General features: G+C 36.1%; 1 protein-coding gene across 1 annotated transcript; it reads right to left on the bottom strand.

The window, feature by feature from the left end:
• Positions 1-357: 357 nt before the first annotated feature.
• Positions 358-26,483, bottom strand: adra1aa (adrenoceptor alpha 1Aa). The gene is made up of 3 exons (XM_058783716.1): positions 26,204-26,483; positions 15,943-17,739; positions 358-3,262 (listed from the first exon to the last, which is right to left on the bottom strand). Exons 2-3 carry the CDS (start codon positions 16,865-16,867, stop codon positions 2,727-2,729), a joined length of 1,461 nt encoding a protein of 486 aa, XP_058639699.1. The 5' UTR covers positions 16,868-17,739; positions 26,204-26,483; the 3' UTR covers positions 358-2,726.
• Positions 26,484-26,780: the final 297 nt, after the last annotated feature.

Below are 26,780 nucleotides of genomic sequence, written 5' to 3' on the forward strand. Positions count from 1 at the left end.
TAGATTATAAAATTATTATTAAACAATCAAACAAACAAACAAATACTTATTATTATTATTATTATTATTAACAATAATATTTTACAAAACAATAGTAAAATTACAATATTAATATTTATGGGCATCTTAATTTCTTTGCTTTTATTTTGGCATAAAACTGAGACTTTTGCTAAAAACAAATGTATGAACTATTCTCATTACAAATTTGGGAAGATGGTTGGTGTTTGTGGCGGTTTTTAATGCTCATTATAACTGTCTCAAAAAAATCCATATAAACATGGAAAACTCCCGTTAAAATTATAAGTGGACTTCAGATAAAAAAAATGTCACAAAAGTATAGTTATAACTGTAGCTCATGTGGTTTTGAAATTTGAAGGCTGTACTGTAGTGTCTCACGGGATGAATGTTTCCCGAACGTCCCCATCATCTCATTTCTTGTCTACTTTAACCGGCACACATGCAGAAGCCCCAAAACATCAAAAGAAAACACACTTCTTATTCCATTTCTCATCACATTTCCCATACTTGATCGATACAGCATGACACATTTCCATTAAACTGTGAATAGCCCATCAGTCACTAGGGGAATGTGTCCAGTTCTGGAATGTCATAGCAACCAAGATAACATTCTCATGGTGGGACGTTTCAGAAGCTTAATCAGAACGATTCCCAAAACACTTATGATGCAGTGTGTTTTATTGGATATTTCCATTTTGGAATCACATGATTTCCTTTCATTTGAGAAACAAACACAATAACAGAAGTGCCACTTGTTATAAGGCATTTAAGCAACATAAGTTGGTCATTTTGAGGTCATCATCACATATTCATTGTTATGGTCAAGTATCAATACCACATGGAAATTTGTGCATTTCCCAAGGAACACAAATTATGGGAAGGGTGATGGTTGGTCCCACGGTGAAACACATGGAAAGCTGTAACTGAAGTTTATGTGGAATCATTTTTTTTTTACACAGAAAATAAGAAGACCATGCAGGAATATCAGAAAGATACACTTAAGATCGATGCAGTTCAATACGGTTTCTGTGCGTCACGATTAATCATCAGGTGAAATGAGTTTTTGAATCATACTCAAACATTAACTGTAGTGCAATTTCTGAGCATGGAACAAACAAGATTTGAACTGGAGAACAACAGTCAAAAATATAATATTATTTTCTTTTTTATATATAGAAACACTGATTAGACATGTTAAAACTGCTGTCGATTAAAAAAAAAAAAAATGCTGGTATTTATTATCACAGACCCATGCAGAATGATGTCTATAATTTCCAAGCAAACGTCCTGGACATCCTCCTTTTAAAATAATTTTTCACTCAAAAATGACATTTCCGTCATTATTTGTTCACACTCATGTCATTCCAAACCTAAAAACAAAAAAACAACGAGAGATCATAGCAACTGTGTTTGTCAAGCTCAAACAGATACAATAAAAGCAGCATAAAATAGCCCATTCAATTGTGCGTTATGCATTCAACATCTTCTAAAGAACATGATATATTTGTGTGAGGAATAAACTGAGTTTAACCCAATAAAGCCTACAGTATTTTCTTTGATACATGAATTTCTAAGGCCTCTAAACATGATCAAAACTGCTGAAAACCTGTTGAACACAATCCAGTCTTCTGTAGTCTGATTGATAGTTTAAATTGTTTTAACAAGGAAAATGCCTTTTAGTGTAATAATACAAAGTCCACCTTCAGCTTGTGCTTCACACGTCTTTTTGTTTTGAAATCTTTACTATGAGATTTTTATAAAGTAAATGTAAAAATAGCTTTTATATTGTTAATAATATTTCAAGGGGAACACTTACTGGACAGAAGTAGGTTTACTTGAATGTCTATACATTATTTTTTAGAAAGATCATGTTGAAATGTGAGTATCAAATATGGTCATCAGGCTTTGTTTTGAGGAAGGTTTAATTGTTCATCTCTCAATCATCATTGTATTGCATTGCATATGTTTTGAAACTACAGAGATTTGATCATAAACCTAAGCGTTAAATATCATCTTACTAAGACATATTATTGGGAGATATCGAGTCACAACTGATTTCACTTTATGTAAGCTGTCTGCTATACTGTTATAAAAATCTCACTGATTTACATTTACTTTTCATCTTTTTTGCCATATAAATATCAGGGTCTGCATCAAATGTCACATTGTTGCTCTGTTTGGGCCTCTGAATAAAACTGAGGTGTTTTTCCTCCTTGAGTATGAGCTCCGTATTCTCCTATATCAAACTTTATATTATGAGCCATAAATGCCTGATGCATAAAATATGATACTCAACAAAAAACACAAATGCAACCCTACTTTATATATCTATACTTTGTCTAAACGTTCACACTGCTCCATTAAAAAAAATGGAAAATTCTCCATTAAAAAAATTATTTCCTAACTCAGGCTTTACAGGGTTAAAGTTAATGCACTTCCCTCTGTCGAAGCTGCAAAATCTTATTTGCATTTCAGTCCACGGGTTTGGAGAGACACGAGAGCGAATAAATAAAGACTGTTTTCATGCAAAGCTGAACCGTGCCTTCGTTGAGCATCAGCAGTGTCGCAGCAGCTTTCCATGTTCCCATCGCTTATCGTTTCAAAGCTCTCTTTTCTTCATCAGTCTGTGTTCTCCAGTCTGAGGCTCTGTCAAGTGGCAAGTGGCATCACAGCCAGCGTGAGTGCAGTGATTTCCCCAGTGTGCTCATTCACACCGCGTCCCCATCCTCACACAGCGAGAGCTGATGGATTTTGATGACGGGAAGCGAGTTGTGCGCGGGCGGCTCGGGCTGCGGCGAATCCATTCTCACGCAGCAGCACGTCCTCAGCAGGTTCTTACCGCACATTCCCGCCACTTTAGCTCCCACGCTCACCCCGGCGCTGACCCCGGTCGTCCCTGCCGACGACTTCCGGGAAGGGGCCTGCCATTCCCGGCCGTCCCGGGAGGACGGGCTGCGGGACAGAGCGATGGAGGAGGACGGGCTCAGGCGGGATGGGTTGTCGCGGCTCGTCAGGCCCAGGATCTGAGACTGACCGTGCCGTGGACTGTGGCTCTGGTAGAGCGCGTGGGACGGCGTGGATCTCTTGCGGAGGCAGCGGGCGCCCAACACGCTCAGGAAGGCTTTCTTAAACTCCTGACTGGAGCAGGGGTAGATGATGGGGTTGATGCAGCTGTTGAAGTAGCCCAGCCAAAACGTGATCTTGAAGACGGTGTCCGAGGGTCTGTATGTCGGGAAGATGGAACCTAGATATAGAAAAAGACTATTTAAGGATTTTAAAATTCGTCAAGAGGAATCAGTGTAAGGAAATTTACTAGACCAGCATCATGAAATTGTTTAATATTTTTATGGATCAAACTTAAAAAAAAAATCATAATAATTCATGATTATTCCAATATTCATCAATATGCATATATATATATATATATATATGTGTGTGTGTGTGCGTATGTATGTGTATATATATATATATATATATATAATTCGGCACATTTAAAACATTTTTAAAAATCAGAGCACATTTTAAGTTAAATTGTATATATATTTATATACAATTTAACTTAAAATGTCTTCAAATTTTTCTATATTTTCTAAATTCTATATTATATATCTACAATATTTAAAAATTTAACTAAAGTTTCACTTTTTTTCCTTTTTAATAAATATATATATATATATATATATATATATATATATATATATATAACAGTATATAAAACATTGTTTTTTCTAAATATATTGGTTGACCACTTCACCAAGTATTTTCTACGGAGCCCCTAAAGGCACATGGTAGTGGAAGAAAAAATATTTTTCAAATATTTTGCGTTCTCTTGCAAAACCCAGAGCCGATCCTCCCTATACGCAGAATACGCAAGCTGCGTAGGGCCCCTGAAACACCAGGGGGCCCCTTTGCTCTCAAAGATAATTTTAGTTTCGTTTTTGAATTTGGCCAGCGGTTATGAAAACATGAATGATAATTTCTTTTAATAAAGTGCGCTGTCAGGCTCTCTATGTAAAAATCAGCCAAATCATGTAACATGAATGCCGTACAGTCTCTTGCTCTTACTAAAAAAAAAAGAGTTGAAAGCATACCAAGACGCGGAAGAGATACTGTTTCTTGAGCGCTTTCCGTGAGCGAGATTCTACACGGAGTGAAACACAAGGACAAATGCATTTCATCCATTCTTTCATCATAAAAATATTTTACAAATATTACAAAATCTTACTAACCCCAAACTTTTGTCTAAATGTAATATTTATTTTAAATAGGCTAGTTTGTGCAAGTAAATTTATTTAAACTGGTTGTTAAAAGTTGCTGTTAATAAATCTGTCATAAAAAATATGTTAAAGTTCTGCTAAACAGCCTGGCAGCCTTTTACAAAAATGAACCATGGTTTTATTACAGTAACCACAGTTTACCACAGTATTTGTAGTAAAACTGCAGTAACTACAAATTTACCATGGTAATAATAATAATAATACATTTTAGTACTTATGTAACACCATGTTTATTTTTCATGAGGCACCCTCAAAGGTACACCTTATCTACCCTTAAAGCATGCATACTTGTATGGTACTAATATGCTCCCTTTTAGGGGTATATGTGCACCGTTGAGGTTACTGCCCCAGCAAAGAGCTAAAATACAATTTTAGTGTATTTTATTTCTGACAGTGTAAACAAAAAAAGTGTAAATGTTAAAAAAAGACTTTAAAAGCTAATGTTAAGTGAGTATAATTACTGATTATATTCATTTAATAATTTAAAAGATCAGTTTAGTTTACCGGTATCGGTATCGGTATCGGTATCAACGATGCTGGGCTTGAAAATATCGGTATCGGATCGAAAATAAAATAAGAGGTATCGCCCATCCCTACTTCCTTTTTACTTAACAACTTGCATGGCTTGTATGGCAGTGGTTCATACAGCTCCGTATGTTCACAATGGAGCGGTTCATACAGTTTTATTTTGAACTTGGACTCAAGAATAAAGAAATACAGTCAGTGCTTAGTTCAAGGCATGGTTTTGGGACATTCTAAAACACTTAATGTGGGTGAATGTTTGAAAACAGTGACATTGGATGACCAAATTTGATTATAATTACGGTTTATACTAATAACATTACTAATATTAATGACCTTATTAATATTATTACTATTAATAAAGCAGAATGAATTCAATGCGCTGCACGTTAAACTTGTTCCCCATAGAAACGCTTAAGGTAAGCTAATGGATGAAGATGGTGATTTCAAAAGACTAAATTTGTTTATTAAAAAATATATGCACAGAAATGCATACGAGCCCAGAATATGAACATAACACGCAGTTTCACGTGTTTTCTCCTCCGTAGACAAAACATTAAAAAAACTGTTAACGTGACTTAATGGATTAGTATGTTGCTTTCCTTTCCTGTACATAGTGTATATTTTTTATAAAATTTCAAATTTGGGCTTTTTATTACTGTAATATTAAGCCAAGTTAAGCGCGCTTTTCTGTGGGGGAGAAAACGCTTATTGTGCAATTCAGCTCATATTTTGGGTTCATCTTCTTGCATGTACACAGTAGCCTATTTTTTAATACTTTCTATCGCATATTTGGTCTTTTTTATCATCTTCATTAAGCTGCATTAAGCGTTTTATGAAACATGGCAGCTGCATGAACCACTGCAAGCTGTAATTCCGAACTCAACTAGTTTTGTGAGGGAACGCAAATATCTTTGCGAGGGAACGCAATGTTTCTCAAAGGAATGCAAACGTTTTGCATCATCTGGATCTGGATATCAATTGGAAGTCAAGTCCAGGCTTTTGGGATTTAAAAGACAGTTAAACAGACGTGTTTCAGCGGCTTCATTCTCTCTGTGAAAAAGACTGAAGACTCATCTCTGTCATGCAGTGGGGATGATTAATAGGACCTGAAATGAACAGATAAGGAGCAGAAAATAAGAAAGGTTACGTCTTGGAAAGAGAAAAACGTGTGAATGCTTCTGAAAGCATCGTTCTCGCCGTCGCTGCTGCCTCCGTGTGACAGGACGGATAACTACGTCATGCATCACAATGCCGGCCAAGTCTTTTTATAGCATCTGATCTGATCTCACGCTGGAACGTTCCTCCGTTAATCAAGGTTAATAGTTTTATTCAAATTGCCATCATAAATCCGGCTCAATATGATCAGAGAAGGGCCTTTCAGAGGAAGGGAATTGTTCGGCGTTACAAAGGACAGAGGCACAGAAAAGAAAGCTGCATCAATATATATTTAACTGTTCACACACCCACTGGATTTTTCACGCAGGTTGTTACCATTAAAAGAATTAAACCACCTGGTCTTGAGACGCAGCACCTTTCCTCAGAGCTGAAAGCTGGAGTCGCCACGTAACACACTTTAAGAGCGAGTCTAGAGGGGCTTTTACACACAAAGATGAAGGAGAGCCAGAGACTGACAGACAGGGCTGTGGGAACAGTCTCTAAACGCCACACTTTAATCATTAGTATCCTCAGGCTAGACTGAGGTTTAGTCTTCTACAGTTACTGTCCACCTACTCATATTTCACCCTGAAATTAAAAGATTTATTTTGCATTAAAAAAATGAAGCCTTTTTTTTAGGATCATTGACATTATTTTCATTTCACATTTTTACCACAAATTGTCACCATAGTAATGCATCATGACTGTAATACAAAACAGATATATTTTACATGTATCTGTATGAAGTAAGTTTTATTTCATTCATTCATTCATTAGTTTAAAAAAAATCCAAATTTAACACATTTTAACTACAAATTGTCATCATAACACATTGTGACTATATAATACCAAATATTATTCTTTTATTTATTTGTATGTACAATTTATTTTTAATTAATGAAATATTTATTATTATTATTATTCATTTTGATTTTGGTGTGAAATATAACCTAGAAATGCTTTATTTTGGCAATAATTTCATGACAATTAAATAGATTTTAACCACAAATTGTTTAGTAATTAGACATATTAATTAACTATAACACAAAATATGTATTTAAAAATGCATTTTTCTGCAAAATTTAGTTGTAATTTATTTCAAAACAAATATAAACATTTATTTTTATAAATCTACTTATTTAGATTTTTGAGTGAAATATAACCTGCAAACACTTTATTTTTACATTATTTACATGACGATGACATGACAATTAAACAGATTTTAACCACAAATTGTTTAGTAATTAGACATATTAATTAACTATAACACAAAATATGTATTTAAAAATGCATTTTTCTGCAAAATTTAATTGTAATTTATTTCAAAACAAATATAAACATTTATTTTTATAAATCTACTTATTTAGATTTTTGAGTGAAATATAACCTGCAAACACTTTATTTTGACATTATTTACATGACGATGACATGACAATTAAACACATTTTTAACCACAAATTGTAATCATTGTAATCTGTCATGACTAATGCCAAAAATAAATAAATAATAATAATAATAATCACATTTAAATTTAACACACTTATCTGAATGTACAATTTATTTATTTATTTATTTATTTGTATCAATTTCTTTACCCTGGAAATGCTTTATTTTGACATTATTTTCATGACAATTAAACACAAGTTTAGATAATGAAGAAAAATTAACGGTACTAAATGAAGTTTATATTAGGAGAAAAGCAATATTTTGGAGTGAATTATAATCTGGTCATGTTTCATTCATCCAGCTTCTGATGGTAACGACTCATCCTCAAAACGGCTTTATCAGGAGTCACAACATGTTCTACTGTATAAAGAGAGAGAAGCATTAAATGACTGATGTTCCACTCTATCCCGAGTGATGTGTGCAGAAATATAAATAGCGGATCCAATGTAATGATGCGTTAAATTGAAAGAAGTCAAAATGAGAAAACAAAAGCAATTTCATCCAAGCCCATAACGATAATGACTGAACCTCAGAAACGTCTTCTGCTGGGAAAGTGTGTTTGCTGCAGTCAAACCCTGAGACTTTCTGTGTGGCTGTGGCAAACGGCTCTCGTAAAAAGACTAAGCAATGAAAGTGAGTGTTTATCAGGTCAGATTCCATTAAAGGTTATGTCCTCAGCGCGCTGAGGTGTGGTTTAAAGCCCGTTTACGAGGCTTAGAGGACGGAAATAAACAGCTATACATCTGACGCTAAATCAAGCCAGCAGGTCCTGCTGAAGCATCACATTGCATATGTATAACAGTGTCCTTGACTGCCGGATCTTCTGTCATCATTAGTTGTAAATTTCTACAAACACACAAAGACCTCTGACACAGTCCTATGTTACGGTCAGTACAAAAAGTGACCGGGATGTTCTCAGGAAACTGTGACATTTGTATCTGGAAATTTCTGCTTTTTTCCCAATCATTTTCATTTGAAAAGCTGGACGCAAGCCATCAGGCCCAAAGGACCACCATAGACATTGGGAACCACAAAAGAAGGAACTAATATTCAGATTAGTGGTTTTCAACTGGGTTTTTGATGGCCAGTTTTTAAACTATTACCTCCAATCCTAAATATGTGATTGCAGCCTTACAATGTACCATACACTAACTATGATTTCCACTCCTGTAAGTCTGGAACAGAGTTATTATAGTTCACTAAATCTAAAACCATAAAAAAGCATTTTTTGTTTCTTGGAATCAAATAAATGCTAAATAAAAGAGAATATAAAAAGCATATAAAAATACATACAAATTTATGTACTAAAATAACTCAAACTAAATCAATAAATAAAGCAAACTTTAAAGTTACACTCTAAAAAATGCTGGGTTAAATATGGACAAACCCAACCGCTGGGTCTAAACAACTGGATTGTATTTAACCCAGCATTTTTTAGAATGTAACATGAAAGCGATATTATACTATAAATACAAAATCTAACTTCAAAACAGAAGCTATAATAGTATCCCAGTGATACTAAATAACACTGGTTTGGAACTTTTAAAATATATATATAAACCCGATTCCAAAAAAGTTGGGACACTGTACAAATTGTGAATAAAAAAGGAATGCAATAATTTACAAATCTCATAAACTTATATTTTATTCACAATAGAATATAGATAACATATCAAATGTTGAAAGTGAGACATTTTGAAATGTCATGCCAAATATTGGCTCATTTTGGATTTCATGAGAGCTACACATTCCAAAAAAGTTGGGACAGGTAGCAGTAAGAGGCCGGAAAAGTTAAATGTACATATAAGGAACAGCTGGAGGACCAATTTGCAACTTATTAGGTTAATTGGCAACATGATTGGGTATAAAAAGAGCCTCTCAGAGTGGCAGTGTCTCTCAGAAGTCAAGATGGGAAGAGGATCACCAGTTCCCCCAATGCTGCGGCGAAAAATAGTGGAGCAATATCAGAAAGGAGTTTCTCAGAGAAAAATTGCAAAGAGTTTGATGTTATCATCATCTACAGTGCATAATATCATCCAGAGATTCAGAGAATCTGGAACAATCTCTGTGCGTAAGGGTCAAGGCCGGAAAACCATACTGGATGCCCGTGATCTTCGGGCCCTTAGACGGCGCTGCATCACATACAGGAATGCTACTGTAATGGAAATCACAACATGGGCTCAGGAATACTTCCAGAAAACATTGTCGGTGAACACAATCCACCATTCGCCGTTGCCGGCTAAAACTCTATAGGTCAAAAAAGAAGCCATATCTAAACATGATCCAGAAGCGCAGGCGTTTTCTCTGGGCCAAGGCTCATTTAAAATGGACTGTGGCAAAGTGGAAAACTGTTCTGTGGTCAGACGAATCAAAATTTGAAGTTCTTTTTGGAAAACTGGGATGCCATGTCATCCGGACTAAAGGGGACAAGGACAACCCAAGTTGTTATCAGCGCTCCGTTCAGAAGCCTGCATCTCTGATGGTATGGGGTTGCATGAGTGCGTGTGGCATGGGCAGCTTACACATCTGGAAAGGCACCATCAATGCTGAAAGGTATATCCAAGTTTTAGAACAACATATGCTCCCATCCAGACGTCGTCTCTTTCAGGGAAGACCTTGCATTTTCCAACATGACAATGCCAGACCACATACTGCATCAATTACAACATCATGGCTGCGTAGAAGAAGGATCCGGGTACTGAAATGGCCAGCCTGCAGTCCAGATCTTTCACCCATAGAAAACATTTGGCGCATCATAAAGAGGAAGATGCGACAAAGACCTAAGACAGTTGAGCAACTAGAAGCCTGTATTAGACAAGAATGGGACAACATTCCTATTCCTAAACTTGAGCAGCTTGTCTCCTCAGTCCCCAGACGTTTGCAGACTGTTATAAAAAGAAGAGGGGATGCCACACAGTGGTAAACATGGCCTTGTCCCAACTTTTTTGAGATGTGTTGATGCCATGAAATTTAAAATCAACTTATTTTTCCCTTAAAATTATATATTTTCTTTAAACATTTGATAGGTCATCTATGTTGTATTCTGAATAAAATATTGAAATTTGAAACTTCCACATCATTGCATTCTGTTTCTATTCACAATTTGTACAGTGTCCCAAATTTTTTGAAATCAGGTTTGTAGATAAGTCTGTTTTGGTGGTATTATTCATATTCAAAATGTTATAGGGTTGAAGGTTAGTGCAAAAATGAAATGTGAAAATGCTTTTTTTATGGTTTTAGTTAATGAAAATAACTGCTTGTCAAAGCATAAAATAAAGTTTAAAATAAGATTTTAATAAAAGGGATAAAGGGGCTAATATTCCTATAACAAGTACTCCAAATATTTGTGTTATTTTAAAAATGCACAACTTTGGCATTACTGAAGTTAAATCTATCAAATAATGTGACTTATTCTAGCAGCCTGTTCATTATATCAGTGTAAGTCCTGAGGACACAGATGTCATTGTTTGAGAATGACTCGACTGCTCTCAAAAACTAAACACATTTGTCTGAGCTTTTCTTAATGTCAAGCCCGCTGCTCTTTAATATTAACTCTAATGCAATATTAACCACAGCAGATATTGATGCCCATTATTTATTAAAGCCTCACGGATCCCTACTGCATTTTACTCTATTTACGCATCCAGTCTGCAAACGCGTCCAAAAATACAAGATGACTGAGCTCGTTTTCAATTTCATTTCTTTCAGCCTGAGCAGTTACCTCCTGCCTCATTTCCCGTGGTTCCTTGTCTGAGTAAATGATCAGAGAAAAGAGAGAGTTTATGCCACATGAGAATTTCAGACATGAATTCAGCGTTAAAGATTCACCGAGGGCTCATGCATACGTCACGGTACGACTGTTCTCCCTCAAATGCATGCAGTGGTTCAGTCATGCCTGTCTGACGCAGGTTTGCCTGGAAATAGATGACACACAGAGCTCACATCTCATGAAATATAAGAGAACGTGTTCACACAATAACAGACTCGGCTACAGGTGACAACATTAATGTTCCTGATGTAAATCACAAATATACATCTCCTTAAAAAAATACGTTTAGTCATTTAGCAGACACTTTTATCCGAAGCAACTTACAAATGAGGGCAATAGAAGCAATCAAAATCAACAAAAGAGCAATAATATGCAAGTGCTATGACAAGTCTAGTTTTTTTTTTTTCAGTACAAAATGCTTCATGTTTTTTTCATGCCATTTCTTTGTAATTTATTGTAGAATTGAGCAATTTCTGGATGAAAATTGTTTCTACACAAAGTTGTTTTTCAGTGCTTCATAATATTTATTTCTTTATTTAAATTTAACTGGAGTTTTTACACTGTAAAATCAGATTTTTTCAAGAAATTTTACAAGAAAAGACTATTTCTGCTTCAAAATGTCATGTTTAATTTTATACTTGCCATTTCTTTGTAATTTATTGTGAAATGTTCACATTTCAGTGTGAAAATTGTTTCTACACTCTAAAAAATGCTGGGTTAAATACAACCCATTGCTGGGTAAAATATGGACGAGCCCAGCAGTTGGGTTAAACATTTAACCCAACTGTTGGTTGAAAACAACCCAGCATGTGTTCTGTCCAATATTTACCCAGCATTTTTTAGAGTGTACACCCATTTTTTGAGTGCTTCAGAGTATTTATTTATTTATTTAAATAGTTTTTATACTGTAAAAAATGATTTCTACAAGACATTTTTAAAGAAAACACTATTTTTACCTCAAAATTTCATGTTTAATTCTATGTGTCACTTGCCATTTCTTTGTCATTTATTGTAAAATGTACTAGCAATTTCTGTAAATTTTTGATGCATAAAAAATTACACTATTTTGTCACAATAATTTAAAATTAAAGCAAATAAAATGCTTTAAATGCTACAAGTGAATTTAAGCATCTCGACATAATAATATAAAGTATATAAAAATAATAGTTATTTTGATTTTGATTTGTTATCATTTCAATTTATTTTATTTTGCTAAAGATAGCATTTAAAATTTTATTAAACTAACACTTTTTTTAAAGATTAAAAAGATTAATAATAGAGGAAGTGATTAAATATATAATAAAAATATAGAGAAATAATAAATAAACAAATAACAAAATAAACAATTTTTTTTTTTTTTATAATTAACCAACATGGTACATATATATTGTGAAGAACATCATTTAATAATTAAGCATTTACTGAATAAAATGTGAGTATTTGCCCTTACAAAAAAATGCCATGTTGCTATGCAGTTTCTAGGGTTTTCTTGCTGTTGGTTGCTTAAAGATGTGTTTAATTGTCATGTCATTGCTGTTGGTTGCTTATAAAGACCCTTAAACCTTCAAAACAGTCCCTACCACAATAATTATATGGTAATCCGTTTTTTTGTGAGGATTGCCTCTAAAGAACTGTTTTCTTTGGCTTCGTTGGCTCCATATGGGTTTGTTCTGTGTGTCTTTCATTAGGTCATTGTGTTTATGCAGTATTATGATACTTATTATGATACTTTAATGCAGTGGATGTTCCTAGAGTCAACCAAGCATTAAATTGATTCTCCCTTCACTGCTGCTGCTGTATGGGAAGCATCGAGGGAAGATTTAAAAGGAAGAATGTCTGTCCGAAGGGCACATTCTTCATCCTAATACCCACGTTTGTCAGCAAAATCCCCTCGATAGTATACCACACAGCAACTATATATGAAGTCTGTGTATGAAGTTCAGTCGTGCAGTGATGAAAATAGCAAGTAATTACTTTACTGGGAAAACAATTAGCCTGTTGTTTTTAATTATCACAATCTAAACGGTGACTTCATTATGAGAGAAAAGGTCTCTCAGCTTTACAGCGAGATGTCATACATGCAAAAATAGATTTGCATCGACCGGCGTAACATTAAACGAATAACTTTCCTATTGAAGGCGGTGTTTTAGATTTCACTGTTACTAAACGTGGTTTGCAGAGTGAGTGTGTGCTGTGTTTTGTCTCAAACTGAGTCATACTGATAAGGTCATTGAATCCCCTGAGCTTTATTAAACACTCTATTAAATACAATTTAATACCAGTTAATTAGCAAGCGATTCAATATCGTGCAAATCGTGTTTCATATAAATCTCAATGCAGATTCATAATAATTTTCATGTCCTTTTGAGTAAACAGGCTCCCACGTTTACCACAGATTCATAAGACTGTGCTTTTTGTTTGCATAGGCTCTCCAATAATATTGTTTACTGGATTCTTTCTCTTTTTTGAGACCGAATAGACTCTATTATGTGGTTTAACTCTGACTGACCTTGAACCGAGAGGTCTCGCTAGAGCCCTATTGCAGGGGTGGGAAATATAATAACAGCTAAAATTCATATCTGGGGAACCCGAGAAGCTCTGCTGTGCATTAAGGGAATTACAGATCCTTCTGACTCTCTGTGAAACTCATTTCTGAAGCCAAACATATTGCGTAAACACCCGTGACCCTGTTGTCTGAGAGAATGCTCTAAACGAAGGTTTAAGCAAACATCCTTTAAACCATTGGCACAACAAACACTTCTGCTGCACTACAAGATTTGTGGAGCCACAAGCAAGTTGATTCTTTCGACCTGTTTACATGCTAAAATCGCTAAAACACTAACAGCCGAGGCCTGCGTGGACTCAAATATTTGACCAATCTTCTCGATTCTCCACGTGGCAGCATTTTACCCACTTGAGGTTATTATTTTCCCATCTTATAGCATTTGGAAAAATCTCTGCGCATTTGACTTTCAGACAGGAAACCAAAAAATTGTCCCTGTGCATGTCTGTTAACCTATTTCTGTCAAGGTACAGACCAGATATTTCACACAATGCAAAGAGCATCTCATCTCAAAGTTAACTCTTTAAATGATTTTCAGTCTTCTAGTCATTTAAACCACATTGACCTCTGAACAAAGTCCTTTTTGAGGTAAGCTGGTTCACTTGGTGGAAATGTAGTACTCAGTACAATTCCTATTGATCTGAATGGGGAAAGGTCGACATCTCCTTAACTTTGCCAAGTTTACACTTGCAAAATCATCAATACAGTCAGACATGACATCATTTCTGCTTTTGTAGCTTGCTGTAAATCACACTAAATCACTTTTTTCCTGTTAGTCCAGAATAATTCAAACACGCTATAAAAAGAAGAAAAAAACAGTCAATGCTTTTGCCAAACAGGCGAATCTAGGGGTCATTTGCAACATTCCATATAAAATGCCTTGTAACTGTCTATTAAATAAAATGTAAAATGTTTTTACTCTGTATTGTTATGCACAAAAAAAGGCTAAACAAATTAATTAATATAAATAGTTTAAAAATTATTTAGAAACACACATTAAAATATTATATCTATTAAAATATAAATAATTAAGCTTTTTCTATCGGTGTTACCAATGTTAAAAACATGTTTGACGGGGTCATATGACGTTGCTAAAAAGAACATTATTTTGTTAATTTAACAATATTTTCCACATACTGTACATTATTGTTGCTCCTCTCTGCCCCACCTTTCTGAAAGGTGTCGATTCTTACAAAGATCATTGCTCTGATTGGCCAGCTATCTAGTGCGTTGTGATTGGCCGAATACCTCAAGCGTGAGACGGAAATGCTGCTCCTCTTACCATATTTGGAATATCAGCTTCCATGGTGGTGGAAACAATACTACAGCGAGAATAAAAGTTATGCCGCCTTCTTTGCGTAAACATTTGGTGTTATGCAAATCTTCCCACACAGTGACGTAGATATGTAGATATATACATGTTTGAATGAGGCATTTTAGGAAGGCGTGGATGAGTCTTAACTTTTATAAACAATATTTCTTCGGGTTTGAGACTTTAATCTTTGCGACTTTTACGAAACTTATATATGCACGAACAGCTTGTAACACTCCAAAGACAAAGGAAAACATGAAATCATTTCATATGACCCCTTTAAAAAATACAAAAAGCTGTGGAAAACTAAAGTCAAACTTTAAAGAAAAAAGAGGCTTTGAAGGGGCTCAAATGGTGAATATTCGGGGGGGAAATTATTAGTTTGCATGTAATTTATTTAAGATTTATTTTTGGTGTTTTTGCCTTTTGTTATGATAGAACAGATCAGAGCTGACAGGAAGCGAAGTGGGAGAGAGAGAGGGGTGGGATCAGGAAAGGTCCTCGACTTGGGATTCGAACTCGGGACACCTGTAGTGCAATAGCACTATATGAAGGCACGCTGCCCACAAGGCTATCGGCACAGACTCGTTTATTTATTTAAATATGTCTTTGGTGTGACACTGAATTTTCATGACAAAAAAAAAATAAGAATAAAAGTCATTCTCAAATAAATAAATAAATAAATAAATCTGAGAATGATCCTAATCTGAAAGGCGTGACTCTTTTCTTATAGCCACCAGTTATCTCTTCATATATTTTCTGTTGTGTCAAACACATTACAGATGCATTTTTTGGCAGAGATTTGGCAGACAAACATATCTTCTCTTCCACAATCTGGTATTTGTTTATAATCAAATGTAAAAAGTGAGACACTTACCGATCGGAAGAACCAGGAAAAATGGAAGCCAACAAAGAATGAAGCATCCAACCACGATGCCCAGGGTCTTAGCGGCCTTCTTCTCTCGGGAGAACTTAAGCAGACGCAATGCGAAGTGTGTCCGGTTGCGCAAGGCCTCGTCTTCGGACACCGTCGTGTGCCCACGGTGTATCCGCAAAGTTATGGTCTCGGCGGCGTGATCGGACTTTTCAGTTTTCTGTCCGCTAATCAGTCCTCGGGTCTCCCTCCTCGCAACCACGTACACGCGGCAATACATGGATAGAATCACCACTAGAGGGAGGTAGAAGGACCCTAACGCAGAGAAAATGGCATAACCGGGTTCTTCGGTTATCTTGCATATGGATTCGTCCTCCGGTGCCGGTTCCTTCCATCCAAAAAGAGGTCCGATTGAGATGGTAACGGACAGAGCCCACAAAGCAACGAGTGCAAGCAATGCCCGTCGCTCTGTTACGATGGAAGGGTATTGCAGAGGATAACTAACACCGATATATCGGTCCACCGAAATAACACATAAGCTCATGATTGACGCCGTGCAGCACAAGACGTCCATTGCAGCCCAAACGTCACAAAACGGACGTCCGAAAATCCAATGACCCAACATTTCAAAGACGGTAGAAAACGGAAGAACCGTAGAGCTCAGCAAAAGGTCCGCAACTGCCAAGTTCACAATGAAGTAATGCGTAACTGTGCGTAGATTACGATGGCAAGCCACCGAGAGGATGACCAGGATGTTGCCCAGAACGCCAAAAATGATGAAGATCGCCAAAACCATTCCCAGAACGACGGCCTTCATGACGTTCAGCTCTGGGACGAGAACCTGGCTGCAGTTGCTACAGTTCTCGGGGAACGACTCTGGGGTCATGTTGTCTTTGAGGGAAATCATCCGTTCAAGATGTCCAGGCATTTAATAAAGGTCTGATTTTGGGGCATCAGATCGATTTGCACCTTAATAATAGATTCTCTCAAAGAAAACGTTGAAAACGGCACTACTACATTGGCTGTGGAACAAGAACATTGGTGCATTTCCAGCACTGCGATGAGGGAACATGATGAAATTTAACCTGTTGTGTCTCATTTCTCATTTCTCCTAGATGAGCTTTTAATGATGTATGTTCATGGAAAATAGCTGTGGGTGAAGGAATAAACAAGAGGAACTAAACATATTATGCTGCAGAGAACGTCAGATTCTTTTGTCATAAAGTCATAAATTCAAGGGTTGTTTTGACATGTTCATAACCATGTGCAGCTGCAACATCATACAGAACAATGAGAATGACACAAACGCCATTGTTGCAATCTGTGTGATCTATTAAGGTACAAAAGAGGTTTGTCTGTAGTTTCCAGGCATTAGGTTTGATGCATGAGCGATCCGTTTTAGATATGCATCAATGCATCGGCGTGCGAAGGTGTCAAAGCGTTCTCCATCTCTCTTTGCACATTCATAAAGCACTGTTAATGTCTTCGTGCGCTTTGTAAAACAAGAGCTTCCCGTCTTTTTGCGCGCATCTGCAGCGGTTGGAAGCAGTCCACATGGTGCTGATGGTCACTCCAGAATCGGATTCGCATTGAAAGTCTGCATGGCGTTGGCTGATGTCACTGAGGTTGCAAAGCGGATAACAAGGACAAAGCTAAAAGCACTTTGGCATATGCTGAGGAGATATTTTTGGCTGAAGAGCAGTTCTCAGTGCGTCACACAATTTTTAGGCAAACGGCTTCAATCAGGAGAGATCTGGTCATAAAGCAGCCATGCTGGTTTGGTTTGAAGACTGATGAACCCTGAAAAGAGACAGAGAAAATGGAGCTTTATCAGTGAAGTGGATTCATTTATCAGACAGGCAACTTTTAAACCACCACTCATGCATTATAATGAAGTGTGCAATCGTTTGGCATAAAATTATGAGCCAGTTCCAGTGGATAATGATATATAGATTCATTAATTCATATTTCTCCGATAAAGGGCCCGCAAATGGATTTCTTCCCATGAGGGATCCTCAACAAAACAAATGCTTTTATTTATATGTTTCTCCTGAAGTGATTCATTCGCCATGTCAAACACAAAATCAAATGGGACAGCAAAAATGAACAGTTGCTGTCTAATACACACAACTAAAATGTTTTCATTTTTCCACAGAATAGATATTAAAACTCTACATTCCATCTATTCTAAGACAAATAATATTGAAAAAGTGGTCTAAATTATTAAGGTTAATTAGTGATTATATAGCCATACTCTAACATGCACAACTTTATTGAATCTGCAAAGACAGCTTGTTCAGAGGTACTTTTCACATAGAAGTCTTAAAGGTACAGTAACCTAAATCTGGGAGAGACTGGAAAATGGTCATGAAAATTCTTATATTAAAGAGACGTATTTTTATAGGCCAAACCAGTTTGTTCCCTCAAAAAAAAAAAAAAAAATCCCAGTTATTTTATTCACTGCAGAAAATAAGCTCTGTGACAAGTTTATGATTTTGAAACATTTTGGATATCAAGATCACTTTCACTTTTTCAAGACTAATGAGCAAACCAGAAGTGGGGTATCACTGATGTATTTTATTTTGTAGAATAAACCGTGAAAATATCTTGAGCTTGTGTTCTCCACGTGATGTTTTATTAACAAATTTCGGGAGGAGCGCGCGCAGATAATTAACACGGCCAATTCACCATCAGGAATCACACAGTCTATCCTATCAGCCGAGAGGAGACTTCTATAAATAGCCAAGCTATCTTACCTTCATCCTCTCTACAGTATTGCAGCATCCCTCCTCCACCCCAACTCCTCACCATCAGCCCGCTCCTACCCCAGCACGGGGAGGAGCACGGCGGGAGCACTCTGGGTCCGGGCTAAATGCCGGGCTTGGACCCCTCTCCCCGTACAGGGGGAGTACCCCGGGCTCGGGAGTAATTACCGAGCTCGGAGCCCTCTCCCCGGACAGCACGCCAAATACGCATAACCTTTACTCTGTTTATTATATGCAAGTGTGAACTCGTGAAAGATCTTATTTCAGGCATTTAACCAAAAACACATTGAAAAAAAACACACTGACTTCATTGAAAGCCAAACATTAACAGCACCTTGAAAACTTATTCTTGAGAGATTATTCTGAAAACGTGACAAACTGATGCATGAATAGAAAATAAAATGCAAACAGGTACAATATTTATGCTATTATACTATATGAACTGTAATATAAATATTATTGCACATACTTTTCAAACAGTTTGTGAAAATTATTTTTATTTGCTGGTATAAAAAAGCAGAGAGAGTAAAAAGAGAGTAAAACAACCTAAAATACCCTAGCAACCATTTGAAATACCTTAGTAACCAAAGCAGCATCCAGCATAGTAGCGCTCTGTCAAGAAGTCTTATTTTCTTCAGAACACGTAAAACCCAGAGTTTCAGATTGTTTCTGAGCGAAAGAAAGCACAGATGCAGAAAATGACCTTTCACAGGGGTTTTAACGAGATCTTGTCCTGTGAGACTCTGGTCGGTTCTGAACGCAGCGAAACAGCAACAGATTTTTTTTTTTTTTTTTTTGTACCTCACAGTTGTGAAAAACGCACCCACTGGGCAAAAACACAAGGCTGCCTCAAAAAAAAAGAAGCTTAGAATGTTTTTATTTTTGGCATTTTCATGCTCTCTAATTCCCACTTTAATCAAGCCAATTCTTGCTGCTTGCCATAAGACACAGAAAAAAGCTTAGTAAGTTAAGAAAACATATTTAACAACATTCAAATATCGCATGATTTCAGGCAAATCCCTCAGCTGCACAACAAAATCACTCTTTTTTCGGTGCCTGTTGACAAAGACACATTGGTTTGTTTCTTTTGTGAGATTTCTGGCTTCCTGACCTTTAGAAATTAAAATCTTCTGTTCTGTTCTGTCATTTTTCTACCTTAACCAATGTTCTGCCAAACTGCATCAGCAGAATCAGACAGACAGGAAAATTAATCTTTTTTGCCGTCTGTTGCTTCTCTATTTATAATGATGTCAGAATAAATTCAACTGTGCAAGGCTGTGACAGTGAGTCTGCACACATACAGGAAACCACTTGATCATAAAATGTACACATGCTTCATTTTCAACTGAAAAAAACGATGATCTTTTTCATTACTCTATTATTTTTCTAGATTGACACTAATTACTTCTAATGAGATCGCCTACCATCCGTTTGTGACTCTATCAATTAACTTTGAGAGGAGAAATGCACGCAAGCTTAACACTCCTACTCAGACACTCTCACATTTCCGACATTAGTAGGAATATTGATCTGATTTCCAGCTTAATGAGGCACAGAGGTGACTCTCGCTGCTGGCTGGACACTACGGAGGTGTTAGGACACAAAATTACTCCAGCTTCACTCAACCGACAACTGTGCTTTAGAAAACACGAGCTGTTAGGCTGGTGCTGACTCACGCTCTCAAAAATAAAGGTTTCCAACCACATAGAAAAACCATTTTGGGTTCCTTAAAGAACCTTTCAGTGATCAGTTGTAAAATGGACCATTTTTTTAATCTAAAGAACCTTTTGTGCAATGATTAATGCCAAAAAAATATATTTGTGTATTAAGAAAGACGCACATGCACAAGGGGACAGGGTTTGGCTTGTGTAACACTGGACTTTATTAACACAAAGTATTTGTATACTCCAGAAATTATCAAAGTATTGCACTTCAAAACAAACCTATTAAACATTCTCTTTCTTCCTTTAAACATGATTTATAAGCCACAACAAAGGCAATGTTTGGTGAACTAATTTATTCTTTTGATTGGACATTAATTTATCAATTAGAAAAAAAAACTGTATTAATGTCAACAAAAAACTGCATTTATATTTACATTTACACTACTGTTAAAAAGTTAGTGCGAATTTTTTTTAATGCATTTTTTAAATAGACTAATACTTGTATTCAACAAGAATGCAATACCTTGATCACAATTTATAATGTTACACAAGATTTCTATTTTAAATAAATGCTGTTCTTTTGAACCGTATATTCATCAGAGAATCCTGACAAAAATGTATCACCGTTTCCACAAAAATATGAAGCAGCACAACTGTTTTCAGCATTGATAATAATCAGAAATGTTTCTTGAGCAGCAAATCAGCATATTAGAATGATTTCTGAAGGATCATGTGACACTGAAGATGCTGAAAATTCAGCTTTGATCACAGCAATAAATTACATTTTACAATATGTGACCCTGCACCACAAAACCAGTCTTAAGTTGCTGGGATATATTTGTAGCAATAGCCAAAAATACATTGTATGGGACAAAATTATTGATTTTTCTTTTATACCAAAAATCATTCGGATATTAAGTACAGATCACGTTCCATGAAGATATTTTGTAAATTTCTTACCGTAAATATATAAAAACTTCATTTTTGATTAGTAATATGCATTGCTAAGAACTTCATTTGGACAACTTTAAAGGCAATTTTCTCAATATTTAGATTTTTTTGCACCCTCAGATTCCAGATTTTCAAATAGTTGTATCTCAGCCAAATTTTGTCCGATCCTAACAAACCATACATCAATGGAAAGTTTATTTATTCAGATTTCATATCAGATTTTTTGAAAAATTGACACTTAAGACTGGTTTTGTGGTCCATGGTCACATATATTCAAATAGAAAACAGTTATTTGAAATTGTAATACTATTTCACAATATTTTCGATCAAATAAATGCAGCCTTGGTGAACATAAGAGACTTTTGAATGGTAGTGTACAAAATCTCTTGAATCTTATCAGTCAAGAAAGCGATATTAGAAATTCATGGTTAATATTACTTCTGGTCTATTCGTATACTGCACATTTTGGCACATCTATATCTTCAGAAAGTCATATGCTATGCAATAAGATCAGGATTTCACTTGTCTGTGGATGTTAGGCTCAAAAATGAATGATTAATATTATTTTCCCCACACACCTAGAGAAACAAAAGTCTTTTCACAGTTGGAGAAAGTTATTGCATTTTGATGAAAGACTATATAAACAAACATGCACTGATGAGTCATGCATAATATGACCACGGATGTTCAATTTTGGTCAATTTTGATTTCACGTTGCCTTTAAAAAATAGTTTTTTATCACAAATCCCCTGTCGCATTATCTCCCTTCTGCTGTTTTGTGAGTGTCAGCATTCATTTCCTTAGGTCTCCTGACTAAACGCAACTGCCATTGTATTTATACACACAGGCGAGAGAAACTGAATCCCGTCCAGGGTTCGTGAGGCTCAGCGTGATAATACTAGTGCTAGAACCGAGATAGTGGTGTTCAGTGTGCATTCATCGGTCTCTCTGTCTCTGATCTCCCCATCACGACATCAACCGGCGTCTGACCTTTGGGCCTCACCGGCGCGACGAGTGGAAATCCATGCTGATACGCCAGCTGTTCACAGCCTCAGCTGGCTCGCTTTGAGCTGCCATGCTGCATTGCACACCAGCCCTCCTGCCTGCACTACACCGTCCGCCCCTGTGCCGCTCTCTCCTGAACTGCTATCAACGCTCATCATCTTCAGTTTAGTTGAGTTATAAATATCATAGGACTAGTTCACCCAAAAATGAAAATTTGCTAAATTGTTGTCACCCTCAGACCTTTCAAGATGTAGCATTACATCACTTGTTTCACCAATGGATCCTCTGCAGTGAATGGGTGCCGTCAGAATGAGAGCTGATAAAGACATAGTAATAATCCACAAGTAATCCACACCACTCTAGTCCAGCAATTAACGTCTGGTGAAGTGAAAAGCTGCGTGTTTGTAATAATCAAATCCATGTTTTTAACTTCAAACCGCTGCTTCTGGCTAAAATATGGATCCAAATCCATAATATTGTGTTTTCCCCAGTGAAAAAAAGTCGTCTCGTCTGAATCAGGAGAGAAATCTGCGCAGATCAAGCACCGTTTACATGTGAAAACAATCCAAAACAGTTCTAAAGAAGTATGTGGGTGGGTTTTGATGTGAGAGACAACAGGAGATGTACTTTTTCACTGGAGGAAGCGTTATTATGGATTATAGATTTTCGCCAAAAGCAACAGTTTAAAATTAAAACACCTTAATGATGGATTTGTTTCTTACAAACATGCTGTTTTTTGTTTCACGAGATGTTAATTGATGGACTGGAGTGGTGTGTATTACATTGTGATCAGCTGTTTGGACTCTCATTCTGACGGCACCCATTCACTGCAGACGATTCATTGGTGAGCAAGTGTCCAAATCAGTTCTGATGAAGAAACAAACTCATCTACATCTCAGATGGCCTGGGGGTGAGTAAAATTTCAGGAAATTTTCATTTTGGGGTGAACTATTCCTTTAAGGAGCAGTATTCCATCAGATTGACAACAATCACCTATGCTGAGGGACACAACTGAAGCATTTGTTATTTTAGTCCTCGAGCAAACAGTAAATTAAACTGACAGCCAGATGATTTTCACTAACATCAGTAAAAGACCTTGAGCTTTGCCAGACTGGCACCCATATGGCCATGCACATGAAACGATTCACCAAAACAGCTCATCACCTCAGCGAACAGAAGCAAGCATCTAGTGTGTAATTTACTACTATAATTTACTGTAATTTAAAACTATACTGTAAAAAGTGGTAACCTGCAACTATTTTTACCTGATTTAATCCATAATATGTTTTTTTTATTATTAATTAATTATATTGAATAAATTAATGAATTTAGTTTGATTCATTGATGCTAAATAATTTTTAGCATTTTCTTTAATTAATTTTAAAAATATTTTATGCATTATTTTATCATTTTATTATAATTTTTTTTATTTAAATTTTTTATTATATTTTGAAAGTTTTACCAGGTTTTGTCCATACAATGGAACCTAGTATGTAGTATCTTTTACAAGCAAATATTTCAGTCTTTCTACTTCAAAATGTAATGTTTAATTCAATGTATTATTTGCTGTTTCTTTGTAATTATTTGTGAAATTTACTAACAATTTCTGATTGACAACTGTTTCAAAGTAAATCTTACACCAGTTTTTTTGTAGTGTACTGTACATCAAATATCATAATGCAAACCTCAAACCTCATTGGTTCTTGCCCAGTCACATGACAAAAAGACACACATTGTAGGCTATTCCTCACACAAAGCAGTCTTATTTAAAAGACATGAAATATAGCACAGAGTACTTTTGCTATAGTTTGGTTACTTTTATAATAATTTTTAAAAACAGCATACGGTTTTATACATGAGGATTAGTCAATATTTCTTTTAGACTGATCAATTCCTTAAGGACTTCAGAGGAGCCTCTTTTATTCATTAACAGATTGTGAAGAAATCAGGGCGTCCTGCGGGCGATCCGACAGTCTCGCTCATCACAGAAACAGTCGATCCACTGGGTTTCAGCTCGGTGGTCCCTCCACAACCTGTAGGCCACACTCAGTCTGACTGAGATTAAATCACAATTATTGGTCTTCTGTGCCTAGTACTTATCACAGCCCTGCAGGGCCACACAATAACCAGAGCCACGGCGCACTCTCTGTAATCGCCAGAGCCTCCGCTGAAATTAATGGATACGGTTGCCTGCTTTTACATAAAGAGAGGTAAATATTTAGGCTTCACCGCTGAAAGGTAATTCAAGTCGAAGCTTCCTAATGTACAGGCTTCAAAAAGACAGAAATGAGTTCTGTCACTGGCTGCTCGTTGTGACTCAGTGTTTATGTTGCATCAAAGCGTGAGACCCCAGCAGAGGGTGAAGGGGCACGCAGACAGTGTCGTATCTCTCCTGATTGAAAGCTCAGGTCCACGGCTTTCTAGAACATTCCTCTTCAGGAACAACAGAAGAGACATGCTGAGAGACTCACATTATTCCTTCCTCGCTGTCATGAGCGAAAGAAAGTGGAGTAATTGAATTTGAAGTGGTCGTAGTCTATGGAAATTTGGCTACTATATCTGAAACCATTAAAAATGTACATGTAAGAATTAGATCTAATTACAACAGTAAAGTTATAGAATTATCTTATTACGAAATATTATATATATTGTTTTTCACCATTTTAAACACTATTTCTGCTTCACTCACTCATTCGGATCGAGTGTGTGTGTGTATATATCCAAAACAATAGATAGATAGATAGATAGATAGATAGATAGATAGATAGATAGATAGATAGATAGATAGATAGATAGATAGATAGATAGATAGATAGATAGATAGATAGATAGATAGATAGATAGAAAGAATATGGGCAGTTTATATGAAATGTTACACTATATTTTTTAAAAGTACTATATAAATAAATGTAAAATGTAATTAAAATATAAATTTTAAATATATGCAGTTGACATGAAATATTAAACATTTTAATATTAAACATGAATACATTTAAAATGTACAATTTACATATTAATAAAGAGATATGGAATATTTGTACTTTTAAAAATGTATTGTTACACCGAAGGACCATTTAAAATGAACCAGTTAGGGGAAAAGGTAATTAAAATACTGGGAATATATATATATATATATATATATATATATATATATATATATATATATAAGCAGCACCTTAAATATCATCTTAAATATTCATGTAAATCTTAATCTAAAATCTTCATTCTGCTACAAAAAGCACATTATATCATATAATAAAACAAGATTTGTTTGCTATACAAAAATCAGGAACTCATTAGAACAAAATATAATTATAATTAACTAACCATTAAATATAAGATTCAACTTACTATCATAAATGAAAAGCCACAGCATTATTCTTTTGCATATATGTATATTATATCTTATATTACATACTGTATATATGCTATATGTGTGTCCTTCTTTTCAAAATATGCACACCACCATAGTTCCCATTTTCTGATTCAACAGTTTGTTTTTGAGCAGAGAGAATCGAAAGAGAAATTCTCCATTATAATCAAACTAGACGACAAGAGTAACCTTTTCATGTTGCCCATCATGCATAAATCATTGTGACAGCTGGGAGAGGATGCAGAAATCTCTGGAACACACAACTGATCAATGCATTACATCAGTATGCACCAACACAAGCGCTAAACACGCGAACACACTCAATCCCTCATTTTAAAGACCGTAAACTGAACGCAACAGCACGTTTGTGAAGTTATCAGAAGCAACCTGTAGAATCACTCCAGCGCACATCACACGAAGTTTGCAAAGAATATCTCTAATGGTTTATGCATAATGATTGCATGCTCGATATAGTCTAGCAGTTGTGCGACTGACTGAACACTCACCTCAGCAGCGTGTCAGTGAACTCGAGAACTCGGTCCGAAGGTGTCTGGGTAGATGGGCGCGCGGCGCGTCTCCGGTTCATCGCTTCAGTCTCTCCAGTCATCGCTGTGGAAACGGCAGAGCTCAAGTTCAGCGAGTCAAGTGCAGTTCTGTGTTTCCACACGCACATTTGAGCGGAAGGGTCCTCGGGACATCAGTATTTCTCAGAGGAGGTGACAGTGAGTGAGTCATGGCGCCCCGCGCCGCGCCGCCTCCTTTACGCACAAACTTTGGTGCCGCCGCGCTCTGGGCTCGCAGATGTGGACGTGGCCATTGGCCAGCGATGCTACATCACTTCAAAGAAGAGTGAATCAGCTGCTGACGCGATTTCAGGTTAAAATAGCCTCCAACGTCTGGTGAAAATAGACATGAGAAGGGTGGTTACCCAAACTCCGTGATCCTAAGCGAGAAACTTGCTAATGCACGAGCCATATTTAACCCCAAAATCAAAAAGAAATTATACTTCATTACAGATAATGAAGACATGATCTGGAGATGTGCTTAGTTCACATAAAAACGAAAACAAACTCATCTACATCT

The sequence above is a fragment of the Onychostoma macrolepis genome, chromosome 08 (genome assembly GCF_012432095.1).
Source record: "Onychostoma macrolepis isolate SWU-2019 chromosome 08, ASM1243209v1, whole genome shotgun sequence".
Classification (NCBI taxonomy): Eukaryota; Metazoa; Chordata; class Actinopteri; order Cypriniformes; family Cyprinidae; genus Onychostoma; species Onychostoma macrolepis.

Excerpts from the sequence above, each read along its gene's own strand:
- adra1aa (XM_058783716.1), bottom strand. The coding sequence starts at position 16,867 with ATGCCTGGACATCTTGAACGGATGATTTCCCTCAAAGACAACATGACC. Across the intron at positions 3,263-15,942 it reads TTTCCTGGTTCTTCCGATCG|GTTCCATCTTCCCGACATAC; the intron begins GTAAGTGTCTCA and ends TTCTATATCTAG.